This window comes from Brassica oleracea, chromosome C8 (assembly GCF_000695525.1).
Source record: "Brassica oleracea var. oleracea cultivar TO1000 chromosome C8, BOL, whole genome shotgun sequence".
Classification (NCBI taxonomy): domain Eukaryota; kingdom Viridiplantae; phylum Streptophyta; class Magnoliopsida; order Brassicales; family Brassicaceae; genus Brassica; species Brassica oleracea.
In genome coordinates, this window is record NC_027755.1 from 41,512,456 (window position 1) to 41,530,753 (window position 18,298).

General features: G+C 36.9%; 3 protein-coding genes and 1 pseudogene across 5 annotated transcripts; all 4 read left to right on the forward strand.

The window, feature by feature from the left end:
* Nucleotides 1-147: 147 nt before the first annotated feature.
* LOC106309867 lies at nt 148-1,632 on the forward strand (annotated as a pseudogene).
* A 1,395-nt stretch (nt 1,633-3,027) lies between these two features.
* LOC106307829 (probable serine/threonine-protein kinase At1g01540) lies at nt 3,028-5,514 on the forward strand. The gene is made up of 7 exons (XM_013744893.1): nt 3,028-3,726; nt 3,878-3,982; nt 4,111-4,233; nt 4,347-4,517; nt 4,601-4,730; nt 4,814-5,023; nt 5,097-5,514. Exons 1-7 carry the CDS (start codon nt 3,200-3,202, stop codon nt 5,187-5,189), a joined length of 1,359 nt encoding a protein of 452 aa, XP_013600347.1. The 5' UTR covers nt 3,028-3,199; the 3' UTR covers nt 5,190-5,514.
* A 2,799-nt stretch (nt 5,515-8,313) lies between these two features.
* LOC106307452 (ferric reduction oxidase 2) lies at nt 8,314-12,503 on the forward strand. The gene is made up of 8 exons (XM_013744416.1): nt 8,314-8,536; nt 8,726-8,828; nt 8,915-9,109; nt 9,461-9,695; nt 10,531-10,858; nt 10,933-11,176; nt 11,274-11,992; nt 12,093-12,503. Exons 1-8 carry the CDS (start codon nt 8,323-8,325, stop codon nt 12,230-12,232), a joined length of 2,178 nt encoding a protein of 725 aa, XP_013599870.1. The 5' UTR covers nt 8,314-8,322; the 3' UTR covers nt 12,233-12,503.
* A 1,559-nt stretch (nt 12,504-14,062) lies between these two features.
* On the forward strand, nt 14,063-17,350 carry LOC106311524 (probable ferric reduction oxidase 1). 3 transcript variants are annotated; one of them, XM_013748711.1, is made up of 8 exons: nt 14,063-14,334; nt 14,434-14,536; nt 14,618-14,821; nt 15,252-15,498; nt 15,623-15,950; nt 16,037-16,280; nt 16,368-17,020; nt 17,094-17,329. In XM_013748711.1, the coding sequence occupies exons 1-8, from the start codon at nt 14,154-14,156 to the stop codon at nt 17,249-17,251; spliced, it is 2,118 nt and encodes a 705-aa protein (XP_013604165.1). In that variant the 5' UTR covers nt 14,063-14,153; the 3' UTR covers nt 17,252-17,329. The 3 variants fall into 3 exon arrangements, with proteins under 3 accessions (XP_013604165.1, XP_013604166.1, XP_013604167.1); XM_013748712.1 differs by having other exon boundaries at nt 14,066-14,334; nt 17,112-17,350; XM_013748713.1 differs by having other exon boundaries at nt 14,256-14,343.
* The last annotated feature ends 948 nt before the right edge of the window (nt 17,351-18,298 follow it).

Sequence of the window (18,298 nt, forward strand, 5' to 3'; positions counted from 1 at the left end):
GGGAAAGGTAATTAATTATCCTGTGTGACCCCTCCGTTTTTACCTCGTCTCCAATACAAATTTAACAATGACCTTCTTTTACCTTCCAAAATAGGAAATATCTCAAACCCCAAAAAAGAAAAGAAAAAAGAAGTCAACCTAAAAACGAAATATTTGTTCTAAAATTATCTGTTCAACAAGCCTGGCTTGAATTGGAATTGAATTCATCACAATCTGAGCATCAAACTGATTCCGAATTCGATTTTCTTGAATTGATCGTTCTGGATGATGATTTCGATGGATAACAATCATCACCATCAGGATCCTTTGGGTACAACCAATTCACACCGCATGAAATCCTCCTCCAGCGTCGCGCCGGCATCGATTACGCTGTCGCAGTCGTCGTGGCTGGAGGTGCGCTTGTTCTACGTCCGCATCGCCCCGTGCGTCGTCGACAGCGTCCCTGACTCTCTCACCCTCGCCGCGAAACCGGCGCTTCCCTCGAGGTCAACGGCGTTCGCATTCCTTCCCCCCAGACGGCGTCTCTTAAGCTCCGCCGCGACAGAGTCGACCGGGAGTCCTCGGAGGCGACTTACGTCAGCACCGAGACCGTGCGCGTCGCCGGATACGTGGATCTCGAGGTCTACGATGGCGAGGATATGGTACTGTGCGGGAATCTAGATAGAATCGAAGGCGCGTGGAGTAACAACGGAACGGTGAGCGATCCCAAGACTGGATGGGGATTGGATTGTTACATGGCTATGGGAGGAAACGGCTCTTCTTCTTCTTCTTCTTCTTCTTCTTCCTCTGTGGAGGTTTACATCGCTGGCTGCTGCGGGGGTGTTCCGGTGATCTTGACAAAGACGATTCAGGCGAGTCCAAGGAGGAAGGTGGCTAGGCACGTGACTCTCGACTCTATCCCTGAGGACGAGGAAGTTTACAAAGACCACGACGTTGACGTTGTTGCCACTGGTGATGGACGGAAACTACATGTATGCTTCGGATTTACCCTTTTTTTTTCTGATTGATTGATTGATTAGTCCAAGCTTGGTTCTTATCTTGTTTGTTGTTTGATGATTAGATCATGAAAGAATCACAAGTTGATGATGAGTCTGAAATGAAAATGGGAGATAGTTACTACTACTACCCTGAAGGGATGTACGTGGACGAGGATGGTCAACTCTCTTGGTTCAATGCGGGTGTCAGAGTTGGAGTTGGTATAGGCCTTGGGATGTGTCTTGGTGTTGGCATTGGTGTTGGATTGCTCATGCGTTCTTATCAAGCTACTACTAGTAACCTTCGTAGGAGGTTCCTCTGATCTGATCATCACCTACCATCTACTCTAAACCCCACGCAGAGACTATCTCGGGCTCTATGAATGATAATGGTAACTGTGGACTCCGCTGTGGTGTTATAGAAAGGGGATAGAATTTTGGTAGATAGATGTAAAGAGTTCTTTTCGTTTTTCATCGCTTATGTCCTTCTTGTGAGTGTATATGGTCGGCTTTAGTTGCACAAGAGAGAGTTCCCTTTGACTCTTCAGTCAAAATGCTTTTGTTTTCTCAAATCTCTGTGTTATGTTGTTACTTTTGTGTACAAGGAGATTCATGTTGTTGTGGCTGCCAAATTCTCAATGATTGGATTCAGACCAAATATATATGCCCTTTCTTCCTTTACCCTGAAAAAGAAAATGTTTGTTTTTAGGACCTTTAAAACACCTCCATTGGTTTAGTATCTAAGATGGGGTTCTAAATCAACAAATAAAACTAATATTTTAGTAAGTTTAATTATGTAACTAAATTTTAATGTTTAAAAGAAACTTAGACTAGTCACATATTAACATGTGTTATATCAACTTATCATATATCTTGAGAACTTTTGTTACTTCTTTTCATAATTTTTTCTTTTTAATTATTAGTAAGTATCTATGGTTGGAGGTGTTCTAAGTTATGACTGAATGAATTTACACAAAATAACTTGTTAGCTCATATTTTCAATATTCCTATATCTTACCTTCTCATATAGAAATGGAATATATATACAATTTTTTGTCTATATTTGTTATCTTTTCAATACCTCTAATTCATTTCTATACTTTCATAATCATTTTTGTCACGCATTGTTTACTTATTTTTATAAATTTTGAAAAGTAATTCTCATAAATATATGTAAATTATACTTTTTTTCATAAAGCATACATTTAACTTTACTTTTTAGAATATAAATAGCTTCAGTTTCCAGTAAAAAAGACTGATGCCATTATTTTGTTCATCTTCGGACATGTGATCAGCCCATGAGGCCATTGATTGAAGTATTCCCATGGCCATGTGTTATGATTCTCAGCTTCTTATCGTGGGGATTGGATTGGGTCTTGGTAATAGAAAGCCCAACACATGTGCTAATTTTCAGTTTCTAAAAAAACATGAAAGTAACAATTAGATGGGCCTTAGTATAGAAAGCTACTAAGTGATTTGGAAATTCTAAGAAGTCAATGTACAATAATTATATGATGATTTTGTTATATAAAAAAAGTAAGGTAAGGGGTCATTGACTTGTTGGAATATTAATTTATTGTAGTTTCTTACATTACTTGGTTGGCATGAATGCATAATTGAATATAGCGATAATGCGTTATCTTTCAGCCCCACCACCTGAACCCTTATTAGGAGGAAACCTAAAATATTTAGAGGCCACACTAAAGATACTTTTTTTTCTTACAAACAAACAAATAATCAAAGCTTAAGGTCCAGATATAGTCAAAACAGCAAAAGAAAAGAGTTCAGAAGTAAATTCACAGTTCACTATCTATCCCTCCCTTCGTCCGTCATGTCATCATTGGTTAATTACTGAAAACCACTGGGGAACTACACATGCAAACTTTGACTTAAACGAGAAAGAAGGACAAAATCGTCTTTTCAGCTTACCAACTCTCGCTCGCCATCAGACAGAAACTCGAAAGACAGCTCATTTCCACACAGACACAGAAACAGATCACTGGAAAGCCTTTGTTTAAATTCCTTGTGTTTATTTTAAATTTTTTTTTTTTTTTTTTTTTTTTAATTCTCGTTGGTTTGTGCTCTCGACTCTCCTTGTTATCGATTCAACACTCGACAACAAGCATAGATTCAGACCGGAGTTTGTCGGACTTAATTCGCCGGGAAGTTTGGGTCTTTCCCCGGCAAGAAATGCGAGTGAAAGTAAAAGAAAAAGTAGAGTTAGGATGTCGATGTACGATGCTGCTTTCCTCAACACAGAGCTTTCGAAACCGACGTCCATCTTCGGCCTCCGGCTATGGGTCGTTATCGGAATCTTGCTCGGATCTCTAATCGTCATCGCTCTCTTCCTTCTCTCCCTCTGCCTAACCTCTCGCCGCAAAAATCGAAAGCCGAGAGCCGATTTCGCTTCCAAGGAGATAAAAGAGATCGTTCAGGCGCCGGCGCCGGGGGAGATCCAGGTGGATATAGGGAAGACGGAGCACAGAGTGGTGTTCTCAGGTCGGGTGTCGAGTGGAGAGAGTAGAGGAACTGCGAGTGCCAGCGAGACGGCGTCGTTTTCGGGGAGCGGAAACGTTGGACCAGAGGTGTCGCATCTCGGGTGGGGACGGTGGTATACTCTGAGGGAGCTTGAGGCAGCCACGAATGGGCTCTGTGAAGAGAATGTGATCGGAGAAGGTGGCTACGGGATTGTGTATCGTGGGGTTTTGACTGATGGTACTAAAGTCGCCGTCAAGAACTTGCTTAATAACAGGTATCATTACTCTCGAATTACAATCCAAAGTTTAATCCTGTACTCAGTTTCTAGATTAGGATTATTGAATTATACTAGACTATACTTTTGGAATTTGATCTCCATCAATAATTGTAAGATTTTTAAGTTGGTGTGTCTTTTTAACTTACAGAGGACAGGCAGAGAAGGAATTCAAAGTAGAAGTGGAAGTGATTGGTCGTGTACGACACAAGAATCTCGTTAGGCTTTTAGGTTATTGCGTTGAAGGTGCTTACAGGTAACAAATGTTGATGCTGCTCATTCATTTATTCCTCCTATTTTTAAAATAAATAAATAAAAATTGGGAAGAAAGCAATGTTTGTTGTGATCTAATAATGTGTGAGTTGTCTGTCTCTACGACAACAGGATGCTGGTGTATGACTTTGTGGATAATGGCAATTTGGAGCAATGGATTCACGGTGATGTTGGCGATGTTAGCCCTCTTTCTTGGGATATCCGCATCAACATTATACTCGGGATGGCTAAAGGGTAACTTAAATACATTCCACTATGTTTTTTTTTTTTTCTTTTTTTTTGAAACAGATTCCACTATGTTATTACTCTATCTTTGTTAAACAATGTAAACCTTTTGGTATATATAGATTGGCGTACCTACACGAGGGTCTTGAACCAAAAGTGGTTCATCGGGATATAAAATCGAGCAATATATTGCTTGATCGCCAATGGAATGCTAAGGTTTCGGATTTTGGACTTGCTAAGCTCTTGGGTTCCGACAGCAGTTATGTGACCACCCGTGTCATGGGAACCTTCGGGTAAAACTCTCTCTCTCTCTCTCTCCTGTGACGACAATCTCTAGGAATCTGAATCTTTAGGGAATAACTTTGTACTTGTTCAGTTATGTAGCACCGGAGTATGCATGCACCGGGATGTTAAACGAGAAGAGTGACATCTATAGCTTTGGAATATTAATCATGGAGATCATCACTGGAAGAAACCCTGTTGATTATAGTCTCCCTCAAGGAGAGGTTTGTGTTTTTTAGTGGATATCTTAGACCCTCCTTGTTTCTGTTACCTCTTATGTTTTTATCTTTGTTATGTTTGGTTGTAGACGAATCTAGTGGAGTGGCTGAAAACAATGGTAGGAAACCGAAGATCAGAAGAAGTAGTTGATCCCAAAATAGCCGAACCACCATCCTCAAAGGCTCTTAAACGTGTGCTGCTCGTTGCTTTGCGTTGTGTGGATCCTGATGCAAACAAGAGACCTAAAATGGGACATATCATACATATGCTTGAAGCTGAAGACTCACTCTTTCGTGATGTAAACCCTTTTTTTCTTATACATTTCTTTACGAGTTAGAAAAATGTCTAAAGGTTGGACAATGTTTTTGCAGGAACGCCGTACAACGAGGGACCATGGAAGCCGCGATAAGCTAGAGACAACGGCTAGTGAAAGCGGCGAGGGCATCATCAGCATCATAAGATGAAAAAAAATAGTCACTCAAGTGATTTTGCTTCTCACACGACCATTCTATTTGCATTGATTCTTATTATTATTGTGTCAATTACATAGTATTTTCGTTCTTGGGCGCTCTCGAGTCTTTGCCTTTGCGTTTTTTACGTTTTCCCACAAAGATCATTAAAATCCCTAATGGGTAGTACAAGTGATTCTCGAAGCCCAATTCCCTACATTAATCCTACTACGCTACCCAAGAGCCATGTACAAGAGGTAAAAACACGTGTAACTATCAACCACTTTGGAGATTGTCGACGTGTGTTGATACCCTTCGGTGTATATTGGAGATTGTCCATGTGTGTTAATTCATTAAAGTTCTTTTTTTTTTTTTTCATCTAGGATTTTATTAACGGGTCGTGGCCCAAACTGAACCAAGCCAAACAAAAACACACAAACAAAAGGTCCAACAAACGGACCCAAACATAACGATACCTTGGGCCGCAAGCCCAAAGGAAGAAAAACCTGAAGAGGAAGTCATCCACGCGTCCCACCACGTGGACGAACGCCCAGCGTTCTGAGACACGCGTCAAGGAGAAAGCAGACCACCTTCCACCGGCGATTTGGGAGGAGACTCGACGGAACTCCGCCGTCAAGCAGAGCCATACCGATGAAGAAACAGTTCACGAAGGAACCATATTCACGGTTGATCAAGTCGCACACCGGATCTATGATTTCAAAAGAAGAACGTCTACAATCAAACCCAATACCGACGAGAAAACCGTCATCTTTAAAGATTAGAAGAAGTCCGAAGATGAAACGACTCGCGACAACAACGAGGAGAGGAAGCGATGAAATCGAGGCTAAGGAAAGAATGGCGATTGGACCGAGAAGAACGAAAAGCGTAGATCAACACAACCGGAGAGAAACCCCGGAGAGAAGCCGCCGCGGCCTTCGAGAAGAAACGCGACGCGGAGACAAAAGCTGGATAGCTCCGTCGAAGAGAGCGCGAGCCACCAGAGGCAAAAGCCGGCTATACTCGTCGAAGAGACCGCAGTATACCGGAGACAGAGTCACCAAAAGGAAATCGGCGACAGGAATCAGAACTTCATCTCATTATCTTCCTCGTGAAAGATACGAGAGAACGAGGAAAAGAGAGAGAGCTCGACTAGAGAATAATTCATTAAAGTTCTTAATGCTCTTTTTTATTGTTTTTTGTTTGCTGGTTCTGTAGGTAATTTATTTCTTGTGTCCAACATATACTCCAATTAACACCCAGTGCACTTAATTGTAAGTGAATAAATAAACTTGTGAAAATAACCAGAATCGAACTTAAACTGTTAATTGTAAGTGAATAAACAAATTTATGAAAACAACCAGAATCGAATTAAACGGTTAACCGGAACCTCGTGTGTCTCATATTTTTTTTTTAGTTTCTGTTGTAGACCAAAAAATAAAATTTCCACCCCACCATAGATAGGTTATAGGCTATAACTTATAGCTATTCGGAATTTGACTCAAAAGTTTTAAAATGTACAATATAAAACGAATTCGAATAAAAAAATGTCTATACTCAAAAGTCAAAACTTGGTGTAAATGTAAAGTGATGTAATGATGATGAGGAAGAAGAAAGAATATGAATGGGAATGGGCCTGATTCATCTTTTCCTCGTTGGCTTTAAAATGCACATTCCTTTTTTTGACACGCGTGAGATTCGTGGACGGTGAAAGACAATGACACACATAAGTCGACATATAACTCGTGTCCATTCCGCACGTATGTACCGGCACGAACTCGGTGAACCTACCAGAACCGAACACGAACCAGCTTCTTTACAACCATCCAATTTGGGGTATCATATCTTTTTATCCCTAGCAAGTAGCAAGCACTTCTAAGTTTTGTTTTATGTTACCTTTTAGTAACTATTGAGACAACTCTATCAAATAGCATTTTTAAAAATTTTATCAGAAGTTTGAAAATTTTATTTTTAATTTTTTTAAAATTTAAAATTTTATTTTCAAAATCCCATATTTTAATTCTAAATCTATATAAGTTAATCGTACAGTATAAATATATTTTTATTCTTTAATAAAATTTCTTCTGATTTTTCTTCCTTAAAATCTATTTTTGTGAAAAGTTTTCTAGATAATTTTTCTAATTATTGCGTCATAATTATGTATATAGAGGGTTTTTGACACTAACTATGGCGCTTTTTGACCCATATAGCTTAGTATTTAATTTACTTGTTATATATATATATATATATATATATATATATATATATATATCTTACTTAAAACGAAAATCTAATGTCATACTTGAAATGTATCCTTTTTCTAAAGAGCTTGAAATGTATTTGGACAGGTTTTAACCGATCAACACCTTAATTAGAATAGTTAATTATCAAATAGGCAATGAGCAATAAAAGGTAGCATGGTCCTTGGCTTCTTCTTCCTCAAGTCAGAGACTTCTATTATAATTTTATAGTCCATGTAGGCTTATATCCCTACCTTGCCATTGAAACAACATAAATCGTAATCATATTCCTATAGCTGAACTAAATTGTTTGAGATCGGGAGGATGTACACACGAAGATCTTGATTGTTCATGCATGTATAATATACTTTACCATATAGAATTTTGAGAAGTATATCTTTACATGCGGTAATGTAATTTAGCCACCAGTGGTTCAATACAGATTTGAATCTAGTTGTAATCGAACTAAACAAAATGTTTAGTTTCAAAAACTTGGTTACAATTTATATTTACGTACTACGTGTCACAACTTTCTGTCCAACTTATCGTACGTTGCACATACCGTATATTCTATTTCTTGTTGTGTACATATGGTATATTCAAATATAAAAAGAAATCGATTGTATTCCTTCATACCCTTTTCTACGCAATCTCGACCTTAAAAAAAACAAATGGATGAAAAATAATGAATGAAAACAAAAAACAAGATCCATGGGGAGAGTCACATGCATGGAGCATGCAACTAGCTTACTTCATCTAATTCCCACTCAATTTTTTCTATTTATATATATATACTTTCTCTAACCTCCTTCCCTCACAACAAGCTACCTGATCCTTCCCACTAAAGCGATCATATCTCTTAAAATCATAGGACAGAGAGAGAGAGAGAGAGAGAGAGAGAGAGAGAGAGGATGGAGATCGTCAAAAGCAATAATGGTGGTTTGAGCCCATCTGCGGGAGAAGAGTTTAATGGTATGATTAAGGGAGTGAGTAAGTTCTTCATGATGGTTGTTTTCCTTGGAACTATCATGCTTTGGATCATGATGCCAACACTTACCTATCGCAACAAGTGGCTTCCTTATATGCGTTTAAAGTTTGGAGCATCAACTTATTTTGGTTCCTCAGGTTTGTAAGATCAAATAAAAAATGGATTGACTACACCAGCCATCAATCATTATTTTGCTCTCATTAACTCATATACTTTTCTAGGATCCTCCGATTGTTATAAACATAAATGTTTGTGTTTAGTAATCTTTTCTTTTTAATTGTTTAAAACAATTAATTTTTCTTAATATTCTTCTCTTTGCATTACAGGGACGACACTTTTCATGTATATGTTCCCAATGGTCGTCGTAGCTTGTTTAGGATGTGTCTATCTTCACTTCAAGAAACGAAAGAATCCACACCATATCGTTAGGTATAAAATTCGCCGGTTCGGTGTCGACGGAATAATTGTATACCTTTCATCATTCTTCTGACAATTTGTTTCTCTGTATAATAAAGGGAGACGAATGGAGGAGTGTTGAGTGCACTGAGAAAGCCAATGTTAGTGAAGGGACCATTGGGGATCGTCTCAGCGACTGAGATCATGTTCTTGGCTATGTTTGTGGCTCTTCTTCTTTGGAGCTTTATCACTTACTTGCGCAATAACTTTGCCACTATCACTCCTCGATCAGCCGCCGCACATGGCGAATCTTTGTAAGCATTTCTTTCTTCTTTCGCTATCAACCATACAAAATATAATATATGGTTGTGTTATTATTATATCTGATTCGTTTATTTTATGTATATCTGAAAAAATATTATTATTATAGAAAATCTATGCCAAAACAAATGAATATAATTATACTGATTACTAAAATACTATTAGTCTATTATATCATGGTTAATTCATGGTTTATCACATGATAAATTTGCATAATAAATTTTTTTTCTTGCATAATAACTTTACTAAATCATTTTGATCAAATAAAGTTTTAATAGCTCAAGAGAACTATATAGACAGTTTAGTATGTTTTCAAAAGTTGAGAAAATTTTGATGAATTAAAGGTGGCAAGCCAAGCTGGAGTCAGCGGCCTTAAGGATAGGGCTGATTGGAAACATATGTTTAGCATTTTTGTTCTTACCTGTGGCACGTGGGTCGTCTTTGCTACCGGCGGTGGGACTTACGTCGGAGTCAAGCATCAAATACCATATTTGGCTCGGCCATATGGTCCTAGCCATTTTCACCGTTCATGGTCTATGTTACGTCATCTATTGGGTGTCTATGCATGAAACCTCTCAGGTATATTTTTGGTTTATTTAAGTAGCAAAGGTTTTTGTTTCAAAACCAGGTTAATATATGGATTCGATTTTGGCTCGGCCTAATATTCCAGTAATTGGGTCCCGCCTCTAGATACGAAGACAAAGTCCAAACTAAATACACCATGCCCGGTCAACGTACGTCACTCCGAATAGAGCACCTTCCATAGAATTAAGTTCTTTTTATAATCATAATTAAATAGTACTCCCTCCGATTTTATTTCAATGACATTTTGAAAAAAAAATTAGTTTCAATATAGCTGACTTTTTACTGAAAACAATGAAAAATAAGCGACAAAAAACTATATTTACACATAGTTACTTTACTTCAAATACTTTACAATACATGATCTCAATTAATGAAGAATGATAGAAAAGGAATTATACTAAGTGTTTTAATTTGTGTGAAATCTCTACGACATCATTTAAAAGAAAACAGAGGGAGTATTATATTGCTGTCAAATGTTTAATATTGGGTCTTCACATGGATGAATGTTAAGCAATTAATATCTGTTGATTCAAAAACAAAAATAAAAATAATGAAGCTCGCATTTCAAGGTGGAAACTTTAGGATAAGTGTTCATCCTAAGAAAATCGTATACGACTTTTACGATCTGATTAATGTGATAATTTAATGTCATTTTTATGTGCCTTTTATAAACGCTGACAAAACAAAAGTGTCTTTTATAAACCGAAAGAATCTCATTGAAGTCTACGATAAATCCAGTGATTTTTTTTGTCAACCTTGTACGTATTTCATTTCACTTTATACTTGGTAGTAAATAATAAAACTGCCGTGGAATTAATTAATGGCGCAGATGCTCATGTGGGATACAAAAGATATCTCGAATTTAGCGGGAGAGATATCACTAGTGGCCGGACTTCTGATGTGGGCCACCACATTTCCGGCGATAAGGAGGAGATTTTTTGAAGTCTTCTTCTACACTCACTATCTCTACATCGTCTTCATGCTTTTCTTCGTCCTCCACGTCGGCATAACATTTTCATTCATCGCTTTACCTGGCTTCTACATCTTCATGGTCGACCGTTTCCTTAGGTTTCTTCAGTCACGTGACAACATCCGTGTCCTCTCTGCTCGGATTCTCCCTTCCCACACAATCGAGCTCACTTTCTCCAAAAACCCTAGTGAGTTCTCAAAATTTTATAATTGTGATTCAAATAGTTTATAAATAAGCTATAATATTCTTTGTTAAAAACAGGTTTGGTTTATAGCCCGACGAGCATATTGTTTGTGAACATACCGAGCATTTCGAAGTTGCAATGGCATCCATTTACGATTACTTCAAGCAGCAAACTCGAACCAGAGAAGCTAAGTGTTGTGATCAAGAGCGAAGGCAAATGGTCAACTAAGCTTTATCAGAGGCTTTCTTCTTCTGATCAGATCGACCACCTCGCTGTTTCTGTCGAGGGTCCTTACGGTCCTGCTTCCACTGATTTCTTAAGGTATACTATCTCAAAGACACAATAATAGTTTGATTGCTTGCGTCTCAAGAAACATTGATATATCAACGTTATTTTTGTTTTCTTGGGGGTGGTCTAGGCATGAAGCTCTGGTTATGGTGAGCGGAGGAAGCGGGATAACTCCATTTATCTCGGTCATCCGTGATATGATCGCAACAAGCCAAAACCAAAAATGCAAAATCCCCAAAATCACTCTGATTTGCGCTTTTAAGAACTCCTCAGAAATCTCCATGCTTGATCTTGTCTTGCCATTATCCGGTCTCCAAACACAACTATCATCGGACATAAACATCAAAATCGAAGCCTTCATAACCCGAGAGAAAGAACCAAGAAGCGAAGCTCTCACGGAGAAAATCAAAACTCTATGGTTTAAACCAAGTCTTTCAGCCCAGCCCATCTCATCAATCCTCGGACCAAACTCATGGCTATGGCTCGGCGGAACTCTCTCATCCTCGTTCTTGATCTTCTTGATAATTATCGGTATCATCACTAGGTATTACATTTACCCGATCGACCACAACACCAACAAGTTCTACTCACTGACTTCAAAAAACATCATATACATCTTAGTCATCTGTGTGAGCATCATGGCGACTTCAAGTGCAACTATGTTTTGGAACAAGAAGAACAAGTACGGAAACATCGAAAATAAACAGGTTCAGAACGTCGACGTTCCGTCTCCAACATCTTCTCCGACCTCATGTGGTAACAATTCCTTGAGAGAAATCGAAAGTTCCCCACAAGAATCTCTCGTGCAATGCACCAACCTGCATTACGGAGAAAGACCTAACCTCACGAGTAATATTATACATTACCCTTTCTCCATTTCTATCTATACGTATACGAGTATTTTTTTTTTTTTAATTCTAATCAGGTGTTTGTCCGTTTATATGAACAGAACTTCTACTTGACGTGGAAGGTTCGAGTGTAGGAGTTCTTGTGTGTGGTCCAAAGAAGATGAGACAAAATGTTGCTGATATATGTTCCTCTGGTTTGGCTAAGAATCTCCATTTTGAATCTATCAGTTTCAGCTGGTGAGGGCTTATTATGTAGTACACACACTGTTTTCATCTTTTGTGGAAGCTGCTTGGATCGCAAGTTAATAAGGGGTCCTGTGACTTGACCTATCTTTCTGTGCTTGTTTACATTTGACTTTTTCTGGTTTTTGTTTTTCTCCCACCCTCCCGAAGTTACGAGACCCTTTTGTTTGTAATCCTTACGTACGTTTCTTTATGTTACAAACTCGGTCACGAATCGAGGCATGTAGCTTTTGTAAATTGTAAATGGTGACAAAATAATAAAATCTTTTTGAGTCATAAAATATGGTTCTACCGATCTGTCTCTATTTCTTAGTTCATTAGAAATCCTATAGCGAAACACCAACGATGTGGAGATCCCGTGTTGAATGCCTACTTTGTGAAAGAAATTTGAAATCTTCTTATAATTTAATAACTTCCTCTACATTCATGATCGCTATTCATTTTCTTACAAACCAAAATTCTAAAACGCATTACTACTAAAAAAAGTTTATATATTTTCTATGGAAAGAGAAAAGATAATCGGTTCCACAACAACACAACTTCTTTCCACATAAAGATTCAATCAGATCGAACAATGCATCAAAGATATCATCCTAATTTGCATATATCGGAATGCTTTCTAGAATTTGCTATCTCATTAATTTATCAAATCCATGCATTTAATTATGTGAGATTTTCTCAGTGAGTGATTATACAAGGAATAAAATCGAAGGCAAAAGAAAGGAGTAGAATTATAGTATGATATAAAAAACTCTATGTTTCTATTTTAACAAAATAAGAACTAGTTCGACACGCAAAGATTCGTGTACAAAGAGACATTGACACACATCCGCGTGCGAAAGTCACACTCCAGAGGAGCTCAATGATTATTCAACTTCCCATTATTTGTTAATAATAACCCAAAGTATTTGTGTTTCAAAAAAAAAAAAAAAAACCCAAAGTATTTAGATTGCTGCACCTTTTTTTTCCTGAACATTATTTATTGCAGTTATTGACCTTTTGTTTTGTTTTTGTTATCTCAAGTATCACATTTATCCTATTTTTTCTGTTCTAACAGCGACATATTAACATTTTCAGTGTATAGACTTTAGTTATGCATGTGTTGGATGTAGTGCATCTTACTGGGAAAAATGTGAGAGTAATTGGTTACTGCGAATTTACAATCCATAGCAACATCAATGTTTTGTTCCTTGGATGATAAACTCTCTAATAAAAAAATATAATAAAAATTAATATATTGTAGTATTATTTTATTTAGGAAAGCATAATACAATAATAAATCTAATAAAATTTACTTATTTTAGAAAATTAATACAATTTGTTATTTTTATTATTATTATTATCATTATTATTATCTTTAAGTAAACGAGTATACTTTAATATAATATGGATCAAATGAAATTTAATATGTGGTGGCCATTATTTTTAATATAATTTAAGTTTAACAGAAAAGTATAATTTATGAAAAAAGAAAAACTAAACGTTAGAATCCAGCGTTCCCAATATGAAACCAGGAAAAATGGCACTTGACATTTAGGATTTTTCCAAGAGTCAGCTTTATTTTCTCTCTCTCTTGTTGGCATAAAGTTTCCAGGAAGTTCGGTTTATTCCCTGATCTCTAAGTGCTGACGAGCATATTGCGCACCAATTGAAAGTCCGAACTAGCGTGCATACTATCTCCTTTCGGAGGGGACCTGCCACTAGACACTAGTCTACCACACGCTAGAGTCTAGCCAACACCATTTTAAAATCAGTAATAAAAGGAAAATGTAGTTTAAAAATTAATTATAAAAATAATTAAAATTTTCGTTTATATAGGCATATATATGGGTTTAGTCATCCATTAGCCATTGCAAACTCCATATATATATCGCTTTGTTTTTTTCTTTCTTATCTTTTGTAATTTAATATCTTGTAACATGGGATTAGGAGAAATGAGTAAGGACGTGACTATGAAGGTGACGATTAAGCTCTTAGCGATGGCGATTCTTGGGGGGACTATGGTGATTTGGATCATGATGCCAACTTCTACTTACAAGAAGATCTGGTTAACATCCATGCGTGCCAAGCTCGGCAAAACGACTACTTTCGGGAAACCAGGTTTCTCATGTTAGATATTCTAAATCTAATTTCCAGTTAGTTTATATGAATATCAAATATGTTTATATATATATATATAATTGGTTTTCTTTTAATTAGGAGTGAATCTTCTGGTTTATATGTTCCCGATGATTCTGCTGGCTTTTCTCGGATGTATCTACCTTCACTTGAAGAAGAAAACTAGTGTTGACCAATTTCACAGGTAATTAAACACTTAAACTATCAACTGATTATTTTAATTAACCACATGTTATTATTTTCTTTCCTTTCTGTAAATTAAAAGTGTGTTGGAGAGGAAGAAGAGAGACAAGTTCGGTGCATTGAGAAAACCATTGTTAGTGAAGGGACCATTAGGGATAGTGACAGTGACCGAGGTTATGTTCTTGACGATGTTCATGACTCTTCTTCTTTGGAGCTTAACCAATTACTTTTATTATACTTTTGTCACCATCACTCCTCAATCAGCAGCAGTCCACGGAGATAAAATGTAAGATTTATAAATGTTTTTTTGGCGATTAACGTAATTATCTTGTATACATAGCTAAAAGATACATTCACAATATCGTTTATAATTGATCATGTAGATTCAGTCACCACTTTTGCTTTAGTGATTAAATGAATAGTATGCTTTCCTCATACTATTATGATAAGAAATAATTTAAAAAGTTTTTAAAAGGAACTGTATTTGTGGGTCTTCAATTTAGTGTGTTACTTTAGTCAAAAGTTCAATATGAAACTCAAATAAATAATTAATACAACTGACTGACCCATAATTCTCTGAACCACTCATATCATATCTTTCAACAATTTGGCCTTTTATTAAACATTATTATGAGATACAAAATTCAACATTAACGTGTAGTTGCTAACAAGCTATCTGACAAACATTTTCTTCACAATGTGTTTGCATATGACAGAAAACTGAAAAGATGGGAAGCAAGACTGGATTCAATATCAGTACGGTTAGGTGTAGCCGGGAACATATGCTTGGCGTTCTTGTTCTACCCGGTGGCTCGCGGCTCGTCGCTGCTGGCTGCAGTTGGGCTAACGTCAGAGTCAAGCATCAAGTACCATATATGGCTCGGCCACTTGGTCATGACCTTAGTCACCAGCCATGGCGTTTGTTACGTTATCTATTGGATATCCACAAATCAAGTCTATCAAGTAAGCTATTATATCTATATAATTTTGGGGATTTTTTTTTTTTTTTAATTTTGGGGATTTAAAGGTTTATATCATTTTTCTTACTTTATTTATAGTGGATTTCAAAAATTGTTTGTGTGAATAGATGTTGGAGTGGGATAGGACGGCTATCTCGAATTTAGCCGGGGAGATAGCTTTAGTGGCCGGACTCCTGATGTGGGCCACCACATTTTCGGCAATAAGAAGGAGAATCTTCGAAGTCTTCTACTACACTCACCACCTCTACATCATCTTCATGCTCTTCTTTGTCTTCCACGTTGGCATCTCTTACTCGTTGATCTCTTTACCCGGTTTCTACATCTTCATCGTCGATCGTTTCTTGAGACTGATCCAGTCGCATAACAATGTCAAGCTAGTCTCTGCTCGTGTCCTTCCTTGTGACACCGTCGAGCTCACTTTCTCCAAAAACCCTAGTGAGTTTTTACAATCATCCCCCTGGTTTAAATTATTCAGTTGATTATCCATTCAAGAACCATATGCTTATTAATATTAATTACAGTGCTGATGTACAGCCCGACGAGTATATTGTTCGTGAACATACCGAGTATTTCCAAGCTTCAGTGGCATCCATTTACGATAACTTCTAGTAGTAAACTCGAACCAGAGAAGCTAAGTGTTATGATAAAGGGCCAAGGCAAATGGTCCACTAAGCTTTACCAGATGCTTTCTTCTTCTGATCAGATCGACCGCCTCACTGTTTCCGTTGAAGGACCATACGGCCCTACTTCCACTGACTTCTTACGGTAGTTACAAACGAAATACCACACAGATAAGTTCAACATTAGGTTTGTTTGCATGAAAAGTAACATTGATTTTTTTTTTTCATTTAGACATGACTCTCTAGTTATGGTGAGTGGAGGTAGTGGGATTACACCGTTCATATCCATAATCCGAGACCTAATCTACTTAAGCTCAACTAGCACTTGTCAAATCCCCAAAATGACGCTAATCTGTGCGTTTAAGCACTCCTCTGACCTCTCCATGCTCGACCTAATCTTACCCATCTCCAGTGAGATCTCCTCGTTTTTAGATATACAGATCAAAGCCTTCGTCACCCGAGAGACAGAATCAACTCACAACAAGAACATCATCAAACCTCTCTGTTTCAAACCATATGTCTCAGACAACCCCATCTCACCTATACTTGGACCCAACTCATGGCTCTGTCTCGCCACCATCCTCTCTTCTTCATTCATGATCTTTATTATCATCATCGGAATTATCACGAGATATCACATTTACCCAATTGATCAAGGCTTGAATAAGTACACATCGGCTTATAAATCTATCATCTACCTTCTAGCAATCTCCGTTAGCGTGGTGGCTACGTCTTCAATCGTTGTGTTTTCTAACAAAAAGCAGTACTGTACAAAAAATGACCAAGTTGTCGAAGGTTTGTCTCCATTGGTGACGGAAAGCTCTCCACAACAGTTGCTGTCGCAATCCACCAGCATTCATTACGGAGAAAGGCCTAATCTTAACAGTAAGTTTATTTAATATTTTTATTATATAACATTTTTATACATATATTTTAAGTTTTCTGAGTTGTCACTCAGTTCATTGTGTGAAAGCAGAGCTTCTAGTAGGTTTAAAAGGTTCGAGCGTGGGAGTTCTTGTGTGTGGTCCGAGGAAGATGAGGCAAGAGGTTGCAAAGATATGCTCATTTCGTTCGCCTGAGAATCTTCAGTTTGAATCTATTAGCTTCAGCTGGTGAATGATTTTAATTGATATTGATATTATGTAACAGTTGTTTTGCTTGCAAAAATAAGTAAGAGTGGTTTAGATAGTACTAGATACTTATTGAGGATATGCACATCAACTTTCACCTGATAACAAATATGTCACAGTCACTTTAGGATTTATAGTTTTTTTTCAACAAAAAAAGATCATTCTAACCTGAGGATTTACAGTTTAACTGATTTGTAATGGCATAATTTCGTTGTTTTTTTTTGTCATCCGGAAAATTCATTAGTCGGAAGAAATTATCCCAAAGTACATTAACAAAGCCACGAGTAAGGGTGTCAATTCGGGCAGGTTCGGCCCGGCCCAAACCCGCTAAACCCGTTAATATTTGAGCCCGGTTCGACCTGGCCCGGAAATATTTTAGGCTTAGAATTCGAAGCCTGCCCGTCCCTTATAGGCTATAGGGTTTTTCTGTTTTTTTTTGCTTTTCGAAAAATAATTTGTCATTGTCACTTTCATCGTTTTAAAACATGTGGATTTTCATTAAAAAATAGTTTTTAAAAAAAAATATAAAGTGAATTTAAACTTTTGTTATCGTTTTCTTTTTTCGTATTCTTTAAAAATATATTATAAATAAACTAAATTTAATAAAATTTAAATAATCAAATATAAATTAAAACTAAAATATATAAGAGAACAAAATTTATGATAAACTTGATCAAATGTTTCATACTTTGGATTTTAAAAAAACATGTTGTACATAAAAGAAGAAGGTATATTTGCAAAATTTAAAATGTGACATTTGTAGTGATCAAACAATAAAGTGAATTAATAAGTTTTATATTTGCCTTATTAGTGTTTGGTTAAAAATATTAAAATAATATGTCAATACTACTAATGGTATTGATTGTTAATATTTAAGCTAAAGTATTAAATTTTAAGTTTTCGGGCCGGCTTTATCTCAAACGGACTTAGGCCCAAGATACCCAAAGTCCAAATGGGTTTAACCCGAAAGTCCCGATTTTTTTGGGACTTATAAAACTAAATTCAAACCCGATAATTTTTAGGGTTCTACGGG

What these genes read in the sequence shown, in the direction of transcription:
- LOC106307829 (XM_013744893.1), top strand. Translation starts at nt 3,200, where the DNA reads ATGTCGATGTACGATGCTGCTTTCCTCAACACAGAGCTTTCGAAACCG. An exon ending in CGTGTCATGGGAACCTTCGG is followed by an intron (nt 4,518 to 4,600) that starts GTAAAACTCTCT and finishes GTACTTGTTCAG; the next exon opens with TTATGTAGCACCGGAGTATG. An exon ending in AAGACTCACTCTTTCGTGAT is followed by an intron (nt 5,024 to 5,096) that starts GTAAACCCTTTT and finishes ATGTTTTTGCAG; the next exon opens with GAACGCCGTACAACGAGGGA.
- LOC106307452 (XM_013744416.1), top strand. Translation starts at nt 8,323, where the DNA reads ATGGAGATCGTCAAAAGCAATAATGGTGGTTTGAGCCCATCTGCGGGA. An exon ending in GCTTCCACTGATTTCTTAAG is followed by an intron (nt 11,177 to 11,273) that starts GTATACTATCTC and finishes GGGGTGGTCTAG; the next exon opens with GCATGAAGCTCTGGTTATGG. An exon ending in AGAAAGACCTAACCTCACGA is followed by an intron (nt 11,993 to 12,092) that starts GTAATATTATAC and finishes TTATATGAACAG; the next exon opens with AACTTCTACTTGACGTGGAA.
- LOC106311524 (XM_013748711.1), top strand. Translation starts at nt 14,154, where the DNA reads ATGGGATTAGGAGAAATGAGTAAGGACGTGACTATGAAGGTGACGATT. An exon ending in GACTACTTTCGGGAAACCAG is followed by an intron (nt 14,335 to 14,433) that starts GTTTCTCATGTT and finishes TCTTTTAATTAG; the next exon opens with GAGTGAATCTTCTGGTTTAT. An exon ending in CACTTTCTCCAAAAACCCTA is followed by an intron (nt 15,951 to 16,036) that starts GTGAGTTTTTAC and finishes TATTAATTACAG; the next exon opens with TGCTGATGTACAGCCCGACG.